At 41.7% G+C, this 16,855-nt stretch overlaps 1 protein-coding gene and 1 long non-coding RNA gene across 3 annotated transcripts in view; one reads left to right on the top strand and one right to left on the bottom strand.

Annotated features, from left to right (window-relative positions):
• crispld1a (cysteine-rich secretory protein LCCL domain containing 1a) overlaps positions 1-16,092 on the bottom strand; it is a 32,324-nt gene extending 16,232 nt beyond the window's left edge. The window contains exons 1-9 of one of the 2 annotated variants that reach the window (XM_012857364.3): positions 15,848-16,092; positions 14,967-15,292; positions 3,546-3,664; positions 1,680-1,812; positions 1,481-1,596; positions 1,295-1,395; positions 1,014-1,214; positions 262-322; positions 118-184 (exon numbers count right to left, since the gene is read on the bottom strand). In XM_012857364.3, coding sequence (XP_012712818.2) covers positions 118-184; positions 262-322; positions 1,014-1,214; positions 1,295-1,395; positions 1,481-1,596; positions 1,680-1,812; positions 3,546-3,664; positions 14,967-15,212 — 1,044 coding nt within the window. In that variant the 5' untranslated portion in view covers positions 15,213-15,292; positions 15,848-16,092. The remainder of the gene's footprint in view (positions 1-117; positions 185-261; positions 323-1,013; positions 1,215-1,294; positions 1,396-1,480; positions 1,597-1,679; positions 1,813-3,545; positions 3,665-14,966; positions 15,293-15,847) is intronic. The other variant, XM_012857363.3, reaches the window with a different exon arrangement.
• Positions 8,869-16,224, top strand: LOC118556908. The gene is made up of 3 exons (XR_004927477.1): positions 8,869-8,999; positions 10,728-10,867; positions 16,040-16,224. It is a non-coding gene; the product is annotated as an uncharacterized LOC118556908 (long non-coding RNA).
• The last annotated feature ends 631 nt before the right edge of the window (positions 16,225-16,855 follow it).

Genomic DNA, 16,855 nt, shown 5'->3' with positions numbered 1-16,855 from the left:
TATCCATATTGTTTACCAGGATAACACACTGTGCACATATAATCATTCATAAATATCGCAAGCTTTGACCACAGCATGGTTCAGACTTTAGCCATGTTCATTAACCTGTTTACTCACCATTTCATAGTACATTGTTCCAACCACTTTTCCTGTTGCATCCAGACATCCAGCTGGACACTCATACCTGTATGTTAAGAAAAAAACACAATTTAAAAGCCTGTATATTTCTCATTATTTCTCACTGTGTAATATTCTTGTTACCTATTACATGTTGTTCCTTTGCACTGATCTCGTAGCTTAGTATCACATGTGACAAGCTGAGCTGAAACATATAAACATTAAGACTTCTCAATAATTGCTCCTCGACAAAACACCCTCCAAGAGCCAGCAGGTCTAATTAAGTATAACTACGTTTCGAAAATTGCAGGCTGAGAGAAACCAAAGGGAAATGTTGTAGTATTGCTCGCAGAACAAAACACACAGAAGACAAAACTGCAACAAGTTTCAGTGTGGTCATCAGTACTAGAGGAAATGTCTCATTCAATACTCGTGGGGCCCTTGCACTGCAGAAAGGAAGCCATTCAAAAACCACAGCAAGTCCCTCTCATCTCTGCTCAGCAAGCCAAAAACAAACACACCTTCAGGGGATCATGGTAAAATACCCCCCCCCCCCCTCGAAAGAGTGCCTTGCAGTATTGAACCCAGTTCACCAACTGTCAGAGCTGATCAAGTATAAGACAAGTAAAAGCTACAGAGCATCAAAGAACTCTTACATAAACTGTTGGGGGAAACAGCCCCAGTTGTGGTCTGTTTTCTTTCTATTATCCAATACTGCTGCTTCAACACAAAAACTCTGATTCTTTGGTTCCAATCCTGTTTCCAGGAGTTTTTCTTTACAGTACATTCTGTACAGTACTTACAGCTTCTGCCAGTCCCACCCCTAAAACCAAGCCTAAAGCCCCCAAATTTAAGTTGAAACTGGTTCCAGAATAAACAGTTAAATGGCAACTTACACATCTGCTGAATGTTGACCACATCATTCTTCTGCTGGTCCTCGTTGTGGGGCTCGGTGGGGGCCAGGGCTGGGGCAGGAAGGCTGGGAGGTGCAGGCTTGGAGACCCGAGACCAGGGTTTTGTGCCTCGAGGGCCCTCTGGTTCAATAAAGTTGCTTTCCTCTGCTTCTTCGTGCAAATGGTTGGATCTGTCAACTTCAACTAAAGACACACAAACAAGGAACAATGAGTTGCTTCAAGAGACTTTTGTTTGGATTCTTTTCAGTGTGGGTCCTGGATACCTTTGTGGCAAAGATTGTCCTTGCATCCTCCTCCATAGCTTGGAGGACATGATGAGCATGGGGTCCCATGTTTGTAGGGGGCATGTCCCCACCAATTTCCCCTGTTACATAATCAATATATTATAAAACTCAACACCGTTATTTTTAATCAAACTTCCTACTATGACTTCATAATGGTGCGCCTACTTCGGTGAATAGTTGCAGACGAGGTATACAGCTTTCTCCCAATTTTGTCCCCACACATTCATGTTGTAGCAGAGGTTGACCGCACAGCCAATTCGGCTGCTCGTGGCCCACACCAGCTGCAAAGCAATGCCATAATTTACATTAGGGCAAAAACAGCTGACAGAAATCAGCCTTGAATAAGTAAAGGCGGGAGGATTACCTGTGTGTAATGTGTGCAAACGGGCCCGGAGCATTTGAACGGGCAGTAGGGATTACACTCCTGAGGGTAAGGGAAGGAGTAATCTTTCACTTCATCGTACCAGGCCTGCACATGGAACGTAGGGGGGCGATACCTGACAACATCAGTAAGTTTTATAGGTCAAAAAACAGTGGCTTATTGTTTCACATGGTTTCACATGGTCAATGGAATATTAAGGGGGGAGTAATGGAGTTACATAAAGTAAACAAGAAGTGAATACACTGGGCATGTAACGTAAGCCGCGTGGCTTATGTACGTGTTTTTAAAAACGGAAATTTACACCAGACGCTGCAAAATACACTCCACAGCTTCGTATACAAGCGCAGAGAAGACTATTCACCACATGGAAAGAGCACCAAATAGAAGGCGCACCTTGGCCTTCCTTCTGCTAGTTGACGAGGAAAGGAAGAGAGTTTGTCAACAACGAGTGCAGCAATCAACAGCGTCAACAACAAGGTGACTTCTATCACCTTGTGACCAAACTGAGACTCAACTATTATTTTGGGATACTTTCTGAAGTGAACTTTGACACAGAATGTTGTTTCCTTGTTTATTCCTTGTCATGAGTGAAAACATGAGTGAAATTAGAACTTAAACCTAATTTAGGTGCAATCTAGCGGAATAATGCACAATGAATGCACATATTATGCATCTAGTGTAAATATCTTGACTGATCAAACCAGAAAGCTAACCTACATGTAGGATGCACTCATGATGCTTTGCTGCGCTTACGTGCTGTAATGTGTCTGGTGTATTTTCTCCTACATATTCAGTAAAAGTTGAACACATGATAAAGAAAAATGCACTTACTTGCAACCTAAGGGAAATACATTGCTCTTATTTCACCTAAACAATCTCTGTGATGTGCTATTGCTAAACACGTATGAACACCCCAGTTTTCCCACAACTGTTATGATGATTCTGATGGGCCACCACTGCTTGGTTACCAAGGCCACTGGCCTGGGATCAGGTGTTGATGAGTAAATTGATTAAACTCAAGCATCTTGACAGTGAGGTGAAGGGATTAGGTGCTGAAACAGGATTCTCTTATGTGGAGCACTGATGTATTTGAGAGCTATTTAAAATGGGGTCAAAGGAAAATGAAAACAAACAAACAAACCAGGGAGTGTCTCCGCTATGTAAACCTACTTGTCTTTTAGGTAGCAGTGTGGGTTTTTAGGCTTTCAGGTTCTCGCCCGCAGTGGGTGAACACCTTCAGAAGCTCTTCAATATAATAATATATTAAAGCTGATAGTTTAAAGCAGTGAAGGCTTATTATATTCTAAATTATTAGAATTATTTGCATGTGAGTACTCAATAAAATTGTTTGATATAGGGCATATGGCTCATATGCTAGGGTGTTGTTGTGTTGACCCTAACTCAAATTCACTTGTCAAACCCGGAGCAAACACTTCTATCTTGAACCGACATACTTTAAACCTTAGTTTTAGATTCATGAAACAATTATTGTTTTTGTGAACCCAATATTTTGTGCTTCACATTGGGCAAGAACCCCTGTTTGGACTTGAAATAAAGAGCTTAGTTTCATTTCACAGTCCCACATTATTAAATTGTGTGTTTCACATGAAAATGGAACAGTCATGTCAGACAAATGCTGAAGTAAAACAGTATTCTATCATATATGGCCTATACTGTGTAAGAAGAAATGTAAACAATATCACAGAGGGAATGGAAAAACCTATTTCACTTGTAATGCCTTTTTTGGAGTTCATTTAATCACACAAAGGAAAAGCTGATCTTTTACACCAGATTCTAACTGTTTTATAAGGTGAAAGTCTGGAGGGATCTTATTGACAGATTATTTACCTTCCCCAGTGCACACCCAGGTTCTGTCCGATCTGTGGTAGTAAACTTGCAGGACCATGCTCCCATAGACAGGTCTCTGCCCATTCCTCAGCTGAACGTTCCAGCTCTGTGTCCCATACCTGGCCAGAGGAAAAAGAGACAAAAACAAACAGTGTCAGTTTGCCGAATATGTTGAAGAGTCGGAAAGCCTTATCCAAAGTCACTTAGAAACAGAGATGATAATAGAACATAAGGTTTATCAATGCCAGGTAAGGGAACCGGAAATAAGTGGGGATATCTACTCGCCTTTAGGCTTTACTCTGTGGTCAGTGATTAGTTAGACCCATATGATGACGTTCTAAGTAGCTTCACTCATCTCCTCGCTAACTATATCTTGATACATTTTTCAAAGTAAAAATCTTTTAGTTTATTGCTGCTTACCAGCATCCTCATCCTCAACAGGTTTTCTTTCAAAACTGATGCTAAATTAATCAAAAAGGAAAATTAAAATTAATTCGGTTAAGTAATACCCTCCATACATATGAATTTTTCACATTATTTCTCTCTGGCTAGCAGTGAAGTTCTGGGAATGTGGATAGCTACTTGAAGCAGCTGCTAAATGTTCTAATGGAACATTAGAATAACACAGCTGTAATTCCTCTGAAGGACAGTATGTTCCTGTAATCACACACCTTTTAGTTCCCAGGTCACAGGTTGGTGCATAAAAATGAATTACCTCAGGCTTACATTGAATCTGGTGCGGGTTGCAAACCTGATCCCATTCCAGTTTTCTGCAAACCCTGATTCACACAGCTCCAAAGCGAGCTGCAGCTCCAACTGCGGAAACGGTACTGGCCAGAACAGAAGTTCATGTGGTCCTTTCTGTTGCTATCCCTCATAAATGATTAAAAAACAGTCATGGTTTTAATTTTTAGGGCATAACTTGCTATCTATGTGCTTAAATATCGTAATTTATTCTCCAAAGCCTCTCCATTTCCTTGCGTTTTTGTGGCACCATTTTGTTTACACTAGTCAAGCTACCTAAGTTGGTACGGTGATTTTTTCTGAAATTCACTGGAACTTTATTCTGTCTAGCGGCCCACATTTTCTGTTTAGCTTATGTTTAGCTGGTGAAATTCAGAAGCTTGATCCGGTAACCGCTGTGGCGTCCGTTTAAACTTTCATACTGTGCAATTTTTTGCAGTGCCACACGGACTCGGTAACCGGAACCACAACCGCATGCAACTGACGTGACTGGACACATTGATTTTTTTTGTTTAGGTTCCTTGCGGCGCCGGAACTGTAGCTGCACAGCATTCAGTGTGAGCCCAGGGTAAGAGTGTTTGTGATAGTAATAAACTTGAACAATGTGTGAGAGAATTGGTTTTAAACCTGCTCTAACAATAATAGCTGAAAAATGGAGTGAGCCCCACTATTGTGACTACCTCAGTCTGCATCAACTCTGGATCACCTCTAAAGCAGTCAATGCTGGGTAATTATAAGCATTTATTTAGGTTCTGATTGACCACTTTTTGTCAGGTATGCAGGTCTGTGTTCAGACTGTTGGTGATTGTGTGGTTAGGGTTAGGGTTAGGGTCAATCTTTCTCCAGCAGTGTGTGACAGGGACACAGCCACACAGGTGCTCTTCATCTTCACCTGATTAGAGGAGAATTTAAGGAGGCAGAAGATGGATAGAAGGTGTTATAGTATTAGTTCTCCCAGAGTGATACCATTGCCACCCGAAATCCTGGCCTGGGTCATTCTCACCATCACCTCCTGAAAAAAATCCTGCATTCTTGCTCTAGCTCCAAATCCCAAGAGCCTTCCTGGCACTTCTGGCTACCTCCTCCGACTCCGTTGGCATCCCAAGTCCTCCACCTGACAACCGTAACCTGTCCTCCCTCCAGCGCTCTCCACCACAGAGCTATCCACCACACTCCGCCATAGGCCCCTTCCCCCAACTGTAGCTATGTTCCCTCATCTGTCAGATCCAGAGTCATCCAATGGGCTCATTCTTTCAAGTTCTCGGGTCATCCTGGTACCTGCCGCTCCATTGGCCTCCTCTGTAGGTACTTCTGGTGGCCATCCCTTAACAAAGACGTCATCAAATGTGTTGCTACCTTTCCCACCTGTGCTAAGCACAAAAACACTGATAAACCTTTTTCTGGTATCCTGTAACCTCTCACCGCTCCCAACAAACCTTGGTGCCACATCGCCCAAGACTATGTAAAGGTCAACCTCTCAACAGCATTCCATCCTAAAACCAACAGTCAATGTGAGCAGATGAACCAGCAACTCGAGAACACTCTGCATTGTCTCTGTGAGGACTATCCAACTTCCTGGTCTGTTTTCAGGCTGTTGGTGGTTGTGTGGTGCATCTTTACCTCTCTCCAGCAGGGTGTGACAGGAGGAGAGCCAGACAGGTGTTATTCATCTCCCCCTGGCTCTTTAAGAGGAACATTTAAAGAGCCAGAAGACAGAAGGAAGGCATCAGAGTATTAGCTCCAGAGCGATACCATTGGAAGTGGGAACCTGTCCTGGGTTGTTCTCACTGCCACCTCCTGAGAAGATTCTCCGTTCTTGCTCCAGTTACAATTCCCAAGAGCCTGCCTGGCACTTCTGGCTACCTCGACTTCTCCAACTCCAATAGTGTCTCGAGTCATTTACCTGACCACCGTAACCTGTCCACCCTCCAATGCTCCTCACAAACAAGCTATCCACCACACTCTGGAAGTCTGGAAGGCACAGCTCACAGCTTACAGTGGCCCCTCCTGGACTCTACCATCCATCAAACCCATAAGTCAGCCTCTGCTCTACTATCTAACCTCCCTGCTTGCTGTTGGTGCTCACCGCTGTCCACCTATCACCAGAGCCCTCCAAGTAGCCCGGTCCCCAGTTTCAGAAACTATTCGTCATCCCACTACCCAAACTTTCAATAAAGAACTCTTTTCATTTACTGCCTGTCTCCATGTTGCTACTTCAGGGTCAAAATAGAAAACATGAATGTGACCCTTTTTAAATCAATATGCTCACTGTGGCCTTTAAATGCAAGCCTAATGCATGTAAACTGAGTTTCTGCACCCTTGCAGAAGGCAAAACACGTATTCCAGAAGACAACATGGGAAGAATTGACCAATCCTGGAGCAGGTCTTTGCTAATCCATATAAGCTGATGTAAGCGAGAGGGTTGGCACTCTCATGTCCGGATTTCTACTTGTCTCACATTGTTTTATGTATGAGAGTCCAGCACTGAAGCTGTAAACATCCCTCTGCTTTGTTAGATTAAATATGTTAAAGTATACTATTCTGTGTCTAGCGTTATTCCTTTAAAACTATTATGCAACAAGTGGAGTTTGCCTAAGGGTTAAAAAAGGGAGGTCTCACCAGGCTGTTTAACTGCCAGCAGAGTGCGGTAACTTTAACAAAATATTAATGAATATTAGCATTTAGATAGGTGCATTTATAGCTAGGTGACTAATTTCCTCTGGTCCCAACTGACAAGTTCTTATCAAAAAAAGAAAAACAAAACTTTCACTTTTGAGTTGCACAAATTCCCCAGCAGTGACACCTTTGTGTGATGTGTATATGTCATCTTCAGTGATGTGTAAGGGTATAATGCTGAAGCATTATAAGAAATACTGTAGCTTGTGTACATGTTGAAAGTGTGTGCAATATTTACTCTGGTATTTACTTTTATCTTCTAACTAGATAAGACTGGTTAGTTATTCTTCTTCTTCTTTTTTTCATTGCTAATAATTGTGTACAACTGTCTGTGTGTCTTATCTTATGTTGTCTTATGTGTTCAAGGCATTATGCTAAAAGATTGTCGCAAAATATTTATAGTCAATTGGCTTCTTGGACCATTGTCAAACTGTTGTAGGTTTGTCCAGGTATTCTCTTTACAAACAGTTTTAGAAAGTATTTTCTGCCCTGCAATGAATAAATAATGTAGGGACTATCACTTCACATAAGGATCATCTCAAAGGTGTGAGGAATTTAGATAGATTTAGATTTGTTTGCGCTTTGTAGTCATTTTTTTTGGGAGTCCATCCTTCTGAAATGAAATTGTTCTAAAACAGATGACATTTTTGTCAGTTAACTTGCAAGAAACACTCAAGAGCAGTGCATAGTCATCATTAGTGCAAAACTGCTAAAGGAAATCACTCAGCTCTACAGTCTAAATTACTTTCACATTTCTTTTCAGCTGTAGAGTCTGTACAGTGTACAGTCAGGTTGTCAAGCTGCTGTTGTTTGTGCAGCTACCCGAGCAGGAGTAACCGCCTAACCACAAACCCGATCCTGCTCACCGTCTGCTCTGACAGTGCTACTTCGAAGAAACCCACCCCCCACCCCTGCTAACATTTTTCAGCGCCACGCACATGGCATTGTTTATTTCACTTAACACTTCATTTGCAGTCTGGATTTTTTTTTTCCTCCACATTTTCTTTTCACTTTGTATGTCTGGCTGCCCTCACAACATACAAAGGCCACTTCCTATGCAAGTACGAGTTTCCTGCATGTAGTCAATGGACCATACTGAGAAATACTGAGAGGTGGCAAAAAGATATGGGAACTGGGATAATAAAGCAAAGAAACAAAGAGAGGATGGGGTATAATGCTTGGGAGGGAAAATGGAAAGATGAAAATGCTTTACTTTCTCTCTCATGAACCCAAAATAATAGAATAATAAAAAAAAAACTGTGAACTTATCTGGTTTTGATCTACTGGCCATTCAGTCTTTTAAATGCTGCATTCTAGCTGTCTTGAGTAAATTATGCAGAAAAGGCGAGGAAAAAGACAGCACACAACACATTTTAAAACTTATTCAGATGGAGCAACTTTATGATAAAGATCCTTTAAATGGCAGAAATTAGATTTTTGTTACTTTCAGTAACATTCTGGTTGATCTAAAGAACTACTGTTTTGCCCTATGTGGGTTTGGAGAAACGTCATCTCAGAAAAAAAATAAATTGATTGGCTACAAGAAGGGTTTGGAAATGGCTGACTGATCAGAAATAAAAATAAAAAGATGCAAGATTATCTTAGACCAGGCTGAACAAGTGATTTGCAGGACCAATTAGCATTATCCAAATAAAATGTATTAGGGCCCCGAATATGCATGAGACAGTTACCTCTATCAATATTTACATGAGTTTAAAGTTCAAGTTATGGTTTCAGAACCATCATACTGGCATGTTTTTGACTCTGCTGTCTGCCTGCTCCCTCAGTCTCCTCTCACTGCATCTTGTATTAGTGTGATCTGCTACACCTGTCATCATTCTCATCTGAAGCAGCTCAATTACCCAGAACTTTTCGCCTGCTCACATGCCTTTATATTCTGCGGCTCCACAGAAACCTGTTTTGAATTTGAAAGCCATCCCTGTCTCGCCTTGCCTCGCTCGGACACCTCATCGACTCTCTGATTTTCTGGACACAACCTGGACTACAACCTTGTCTGCAAGCTGAATTAAGACGGTATTTCTGCATCCACGAACACACGAACCAATTTGGTCAGGTCAGTCACATCACAGCATTGTGGGTTAAGGCGGGACATACCAGCAGTGATGAAAGCAAGAGGTGTCGAGCCTACATCCGAACCAAAACAACACCATGTCAGGTTTGAATTTTGGGTTCTGTGCTTATCAGTTTGCAACAAACATTAAACCCGTCGCAGGCACGGGTTTTGCGCTCTGGTGCAATGATTATACTGGACAGCTAAGTCCAGCTGCACAGGGAGGAGGCGATGAAGAACTTACTTTGAGATCTTGGGATTCTGCCTTCTCCCTTGCGGGTGGAGGAGATGACACGAGAGGCTGCCATCGAGGGATCCAGGCTGGCAATCCCACTTCACAGAACCAGCAGAGACATTGTCCTGTCATGGTTCCAGAGCTCTCTGATGAGAGATTCCAAGATGAACTTCCTCCTGTCCTAGCTCCTGAGAGTTTCAATGAGGGGATCCAGGTGGTGTTACATTCAGTCTATGAAGGGCGTTGTGAGCTCTTACGACGGCCTCAACTCCCAGGACCTTGTTTTGACTCCAAGTACTAAGGGCCTCAATGTGATTACAAGTACTCTAGGCTTCGGCATGGGTTCCCGTTTCCAGAACTGACACGACCTGGACTGTTTCATGATCCTGATTCTAGCCAAGCTCTTTGGGCCTGTCAGCCTTCTCCTGCCTGCTTCTTGGACCTGATCCCCTTTTTTCCCTCCTGCACTAGGTTCTGTTTCTTTATTAATAAATCTTTTTAAAAGCACAACACCGTGTCAGATTTGAATATCGGGTTCTCTGTTTATCAGTTCTTAACACATACTGTTCCTACAGTCCTCTTAAAAAAGCCAGAGAATCTGGTAAAGTGATCTGACTTTCCAGAATTAAACCCTGTCCTTAAATATTATTTAACCTTCCTATGGTGTTAGGGTCCCGACGGACCCGTTTTGAGTTTTAACATGCATAAAAGCACTTCATACATTTGTTTTTTGAGTTGAAACTTTTTGACTTTGTCAGGGACTTCCATTTAAACAAAGTAAAATCATTTTTTTTTTTTTTTACTAAATTATAAAGTGCTCTGGTGAAAAAAATGACTTTTGTGGTGTTCAGGTCATTTGTGACCCGGTTAAGATTTTCTATTATAAAACAATAAAAAATGCCCAAAATTAAATCATGAACACACAGTCAACCAACAGCCTCTTCCTCCAACCACTTGAGCTTCATTTAGGGGCTTTTCTCTTTGCTTTTTTGCAAGAACAAACAAAGGGAGACATGTCCAGGCTTGTCAAGCCATTTGAGTGTAGAGGTGGTGACTTGCAGAGTACACATCTCCAATTCACAGGATGCAACAATGAGGAGAAGATATGCTGTTAAAACAAAGGTCCAGTGGGCCACAAAAAAATATTAATACCAATCTTTTCATGGATAAGGGAGCCCAACCAGCTAAACAAGAGTTAAGAAAACATTGGATGATAAAAGATTGTTTTTAGGGTATTTTATGGCTGATTTAATACACGGGTCCAAAATGACCCGCTAACACTACAGATGGCAGCAGAAAGCTAACACCAGAGGAAGGTTAAAGAAAGACTAGAAGAACAAAAATGTTTTCTTTGCCAGTAAACATTTTCACTGGGATGAAAATTTTATTTTATTTTTTTCAAAAGATAGTCCAACAAATGTTGTGTGACGGGGATTCTCTTTATTTACATCCCCAGAGGTGTCCATGCTGTTCCAGATGTCCAGGGAGTAATTTCTGCCATGAATCTCTTTGTGGGGCGGTGTTGATCCCTTGACCCCCTGACTGAAGGAGCCAGAACGAGGCATTCTCAAGGAAAGCAAAATAAGAAAAATCAAGGTATGGTGGTCTTACAAGCAATTATAAAATAAGGATGCTGCACATCAAAGGGGCTGAAGATACATACCTTCAGGTGTCAATGGAGGTAAAACTGTGATGTGGACTCCTTGTGCAGCACAGTAAATTGTTTGGAGCAATCCTTTAAAGTCAAAGTTTTGAGCTGGTAATCCTGCTCTGGAGTCAGAGAATGAGTTCTGAACATCTGTTCTGAATGCTCTCTGGCACCCTCCTGTGGAGATCCTTTGAGCATCACTGGCTCATCAATCTAGATATTCAAAATACTGGAAGTTGTGGATCTCACAGCTGACTTTTAGGTTTCAGAAAAAATCTTTGAGCCAAAACGAATAAGTAGTAGCCAGAAAATAGCTAAGCCCTCAGCTTAAATATTGTCTGAACGCCTTCCAAATTTACTGAAAAGAAAGATTCCTCCTGGGCAAAAATGTATCAGTAGCTCTTTGTCATAAATCACTAACAGTACCACCACCTCAGACCCGGGGTGTGATGCAGCAAGGCCAAGTTAAACATGAAGAAAGGTGGGGCTCTTTACCCTGCCCAAGATGTCTTCTGTTCATCTTCCACTGCTTCAAACGCACCCACCCCCTTCCTGTTTATACCTGTGGGTCAACATCTGAGTGAGAGACAGAACTGCTGTCCTCGTACTGAAGCCACTGCAGAGCTAATGCTTATTCAGGGAATTTTTAGGACCTCACTGTTGGATAATGACAGAATGGGAACGGAGCCACAGGGATAAGGAAGAGAGAAGCAGGGAGAAAGAGAAATAATAAGGAAGGGAGGGGAGGTAAAGAAGAGGCATATGAAGGGGGAGATAAAGGAGCGGCGCTGAACTGATGTTATCTTCGATGATTGCCTTCGAGGGTCACTGGGGTTGTGGTTTAATACAATGGAAGACAATAGGAGAGCTAATGGGCAAACGGTTCTCCGGGTGCACACGGATTTGTGCATCTCTGCATGCATGAGTGTGCAACTGGAACACAGCCGAGTACTTCCATGAAGTGTTCCACCACAGTGAAGCTTTGAGGTTTCTCAAAAGTGACAGCGGTTGAAATAAAGTGGAAATCAGTCACTGAAGGATAGGACCTGGATAGCTGACCAGTACCTCAAATATTGACAATTACAACTGCAAAAACTGTGTTATCCCCCCCCCCCCCTTCCTTCGACGTACAATAGGGCCTTTTCTCTTTCTCAAGTACGAATAGTTACCGGTACGAAGGTATATGTAGGTTTTTAAAAACTGTGGTTTCAAAACTGTGCCTATGGTTTCACATTCTTTTGATAAGATGCCATCAAAGAAACCTTACCCTAACATAGTTACTAATGTATAGTGAATGCTTAAGAGCTAAGCACATTTTCTTTTCTGGTAATAAAGCATGGACGCTGGGAAGTCATTTTGAATGCATGCCCAAAAGTGTCATTTTCACACTTAGATGTATCCCCATAAAAGCCCCTGATAAATCAGATAGCTGGAATGGATAGTGTCACTTTTAGCTTACTAAAAATCAATTTTAATTGATATAATTTCAAAAAAGAGACAGGTTATGTTGGATAGATCAATGGTAAGCCTAATGGTTCATTATTCTTCCCCCTTTTTTCCTCCTAATGCAATCAGGAGGAAAAAGGGGGAAGCATGCAAATGATCAATTTTGGTTTAATGAGATCAGGGAACACAGTACATTTGAAATCTCTAATCTGGCTTCTTCTGTTTGTTTTGGAGCAATGGTTTCTTCTTCGTCGAGTGGTCTTTGAGCCCATGTTGGTACAGGACTTGTTTCATTGTGGCTAATGAGAGTCTTACCAGTTTCAGCCAGCATCTAAACAGGGTCTTTTGCCTATGGTCTGCGGTTTATTTGCACTATTCACACTATTTTCCCTCCAGAATTTCATACTGTGAGGATCTATTTTCGCACTTGCCTACTTTTCTCTTTTTACTTCCCACCACTTTCTGTTTATCCTTTATTCCCAGTTATCTTTCCCTCTCTGTGTCATACCTCACATCCTCTTGTTGCATACCTCTCCATGTTTAACCCCACTGTGCCCCCGCAGCTTTAAAAAAAAAAAAAAAAAAACAGCCTACTGTAACTGGAGATGGTGGAATGAGCTGCACTCTCCCTAACTCAGCACTTTTTCACACCCATGTGCCTCTGCCCAGACCTATGAGGGGTCCTCAAGCCTAACCTCTCAATTACACAATTACACAGTCCAGCAACTGCCCTCAGGAGGAACTGTTTATTTGACTGTACTGGAGAATAATACCAGCTTTTGTTCTGTTGCTCTTTAAGTGCGGAAGAAAGGGTGATAAAACCTCATTACTGTCTGCACATTGTATTGATTTTTCTTTCTTTTACCTGAGATGTGTTGTTAATGGCTGTGCCTACACAGGGTATGTGATCTGGAAAAAATCCAGATGTGCGTTACAAGGTGCGGCGTGTTCAGCCAGGGGGGGGGGGGGTTAGACAGCTGGTAAAACAAGGCCCTCTGTGCTGCACTCTTGATTCTAATTGCACTGTGAAAAGCGATCTGGCGCTGCACAAACACGTGATGGCCAAAGGATAAAGTCAAACAAATCTCCGAGCCTGAGCGTTGGGGTTGAAAGGGGGGACAAGAACACTACAGAAATGTGATTATTGGCAAGTTGGTGAAATTCTTCTGTTTTTGCAGAGAAACCCCAGAGTCACAGGGGTAAAAAGTTACGAGTTCATGTGCAAAGGTGCTTCAGAGGCTGGCCCTTTGCAAGTGTGAGCAAAGTAAAACCACATAGTGCCAAGGGGTCTGGTGACTGGGTCAGCTCACCGAGTTATGAAGCTCACAGGTTTTCAACACTTAAAGGTCGATATTTTTTTATTCTAACCTGACAATTGCAATTTTATGTAACTCTTGAAGGAATAAAAAGGGAACGCAGGTTCTTTGATGGGTTTATCTGCATCTAACAGAAAACTAAATAAGTACAAGGTTATTTCAATTTATGCATTAGAGCCTAAACCCCTAAGCTTTATCTGATTTTTACCAAACTCAAAAAAGGGCCTCCAAGTATTTGACGTCAGTGTATGTATTCATAGACTGAAAACGGAGGGAGGTTTTAGTTTTAATGCGTTTACTGATGAGAAAAAAAAACTAATTTTTCAGAATTTCACCTGCTAATTTTCAAAGGGGAAATTTGCCAATTGATTGGCACATCCCCAATAGATACACATATTAGCAGGCATAAATCTAAAAAAAATTTCCCATCCGAGCAGGCCTGGACCAATTACCAGCATAAAGGTAAACTGAAGTTTTAAAATGTTACTATACTTTCGCTGAGGCATCATAAGCACAGATTTTGTCCATCACACATTTGTTACAGTTTACTTCCTTGTTTTGCTTTTAATGAGAAACCAGAGAAACTCCAGGAGTGAACTGAGTTTTCTCCAGCTGTATGACGCATAGAGTAAAGATATTTGTGTGCCATATGTCTCGAGAAATTCTGACTTTTATGTCTTCGCTTGAGATACGCAGCAACGTTTTTACACACTGTATGTCGCTGTACTTCAAATCTGCCTGTATTCGACATCTGAAAGCAGAAGAAGAATCTGCAGAGGAAGTGCATTGATAATTTAACTCTTAACAGCAAAATATGGCCTTATAAGTACAACATTTCAGTAATTTTTAGAAGTCTATGGAACATTTTGCAATAATGATCTGCTGTCAGAGCCAGATGTGCTGCATACACTGTCACAAAAAAGGCAATGCGCAAAACCTCCCTTTGTTGAAAGCAGACAACTTCCACTGTTTGGTTATATATTCCACTCAAGATAGGAAATTCTAAGTATGCATAAACTCAAAAATGATAAATACATGTTACAGATGATAAGATAATAACTTTAATAATCAATGTGGTATTTATTGCTTTTGTTGCTGTAATGGAAATATTTGGTTCTGCTATATTTTAATCTAAAGCAATTTAAGTCATGTTATACATTTTCATTTTAAGTATTAAAAATGCTGTGATTCTGGCAAAAAGCACTTTGTTTTCACTAAACGGTCTTATACAGTCAGAATCTAACACCAGCTCATGCCTGCTTTTCTAAGTCCGCCATGCACCTACCATGTACTCCATGTTGGAGGCAGGGGGGTACACCTGGCCTCGGAGCTTGTTGTGCAGATCCAGGATGAGCTGGGCGTCCGTGTCGGTGATGGCCCTCTTCCCCCTCTGCTTGGCTTCCCACCAGTCCCCGTCCTCATCCAAGTACTTCTCCAGCATAGAATCCCATCCCGTGGAGTTTGGAAGCATCACCATGGACGTGGAGGCTTGGACCATCAGGAGCAGGGGCACGCCTCTGAGCCACGTCATCCTTGGAGATAATGGCGACGATAAGGAGCGGTGGTGGGCTTCTCAAACTCAACCAGCAGGCACTGGAGGGGGGAGAAAAGCTGAGGGTGATTGGAAGGATTAGTGGTCTCGTTGAGATTTGCTGAATAACTTGTGTCAATATTGAACTTGGTAGGGAAAGTGGATTAGCTTGCAGACACATGGTCCGGGGGTGGTGCTGTGGAAAAAGCTAATGGGGGTTCACTGAGTGTAAACTGGCAAGCTGGGAATGACTGGAATAAAGTCATCAAAGCTGTCCTTGAAAGGGTTTATGACTTACTTTTAAATTCCAAACAAAACAAATGGTCTTAAATGATTCAGAAGAAATGCTGGTTAAAGAGGCTTGCACTGAGTTTTAATAATCTAGCAAACGGGGGCTCATACACTTCTAAAAGTATTTCTTATTTGAACCTGTTAATATGCAGAAAGCATAGGAAGATCAGATAGATAGATAGATAGATAGATAGATAGATAGATAGATAGATAGATAGATAGATAGATAGATAGATAGATAGATAGATAGATAGATAGATAGATAGATAGATAGATAGATAGATAGATAGATAGATAGATAGATAGATATGAATGAGATGAAACTGATAGTGGAGCCAATTTACCTTGAATGAACTTGAATGGTGCCCAGGTGTCCAGAACTTGACGGAGAAGAGGAAAACTTCGGCTGCAGGGTGAAAAAAATAAAAGTTGCACAGCTCAGGTGCAGCTTGAGGATATGACCGACTCTGTTCTTGCCTTTTTAACACCAACCAAAAAAAAAATGTAATAAGGTCTCCTCTCTTTCTCCTCCGCAGCTCCAAAATAAAAACCGGCCTTTCTTCTTGTGGGTGTGTTGCGCCAAAGCCGCTAAAGCATCACTTGTCCACATTTTATCCTCAACTTTGCTGCTCCACGAGAGCCGCCCCTTGACCACGCCCCCCACCCAGACTCGCGCGCGCTGACACAGTGCGTGCATATAGTGGTTTATTTCTGGACTTTTTCCTCTTCCCAGAAAATCTAATGTGAACTTCTAGGGCGCAGGAAGACATAGCCAGTTCACACCTCCGCAATAAAAAAAAAAATCAAATCAAGAGTTTAAGCTGTTTGTCTTTTGTTTATGTTAAAATTGTATCAAAGTTTTATTTGTGATGGTGATGCAGTGACTGATGGAGATCTACCTCCTTTGTCGCCCTCATCTCTGCGCTCTCTTGATTCTGTTGATGCGTTTTAGAAACAGTTCATTTATTCAGAATGTATGTTATGCTGATTTGATCTTTTCTTATTGTTCAGCACTTTGCGAGTTTTGACTTTACAAGATATTATATAAAATACATTTATCCACACCAACTTACTTTTGTTCCCATTGCCTCAACCGTGGTTCTCAAACTGTGGTGCAAGTGCCACTGGTGGTACCTGGCCTGCCCTTTAGTGGTACGCATAGGAAATGTTGGCATTGATTTTATTGATATTTTTAAAAAAATATACTCAAATGTGTTACCTGTGTAGTAGACCTACAACAGTAAGGTTTAGCCAGAGTTTGGATCTGGCTAAGACATTACAAAACCCAGCTAGAAAGGATGGTTCAGAATTTTATTATATATTTTTAATAAACTCCCTGTGATATGTTACCT

The sequence above is a fragment of the Fundulus heteroclitus genome, chromosome 21, assembly GCF_011125445.2.
Source record: "Fundulus heteroclitus isolate FHET01 chromosome 21, MU-UCD_Fhet_4.1, whole genome shotgun sequence".
Classification (NCBI taxonomy): Eukaryota; Metazoa; Chordata; class Actinopteri; order Cyprinodontiformes; family Fundulidae; genus Fundulus; species Fundulus heteroclitus.
Note: the sequence above shows the minus strand (reverse complement) of the source record. Positions and strands in the feature narration are given on the sequence as shown.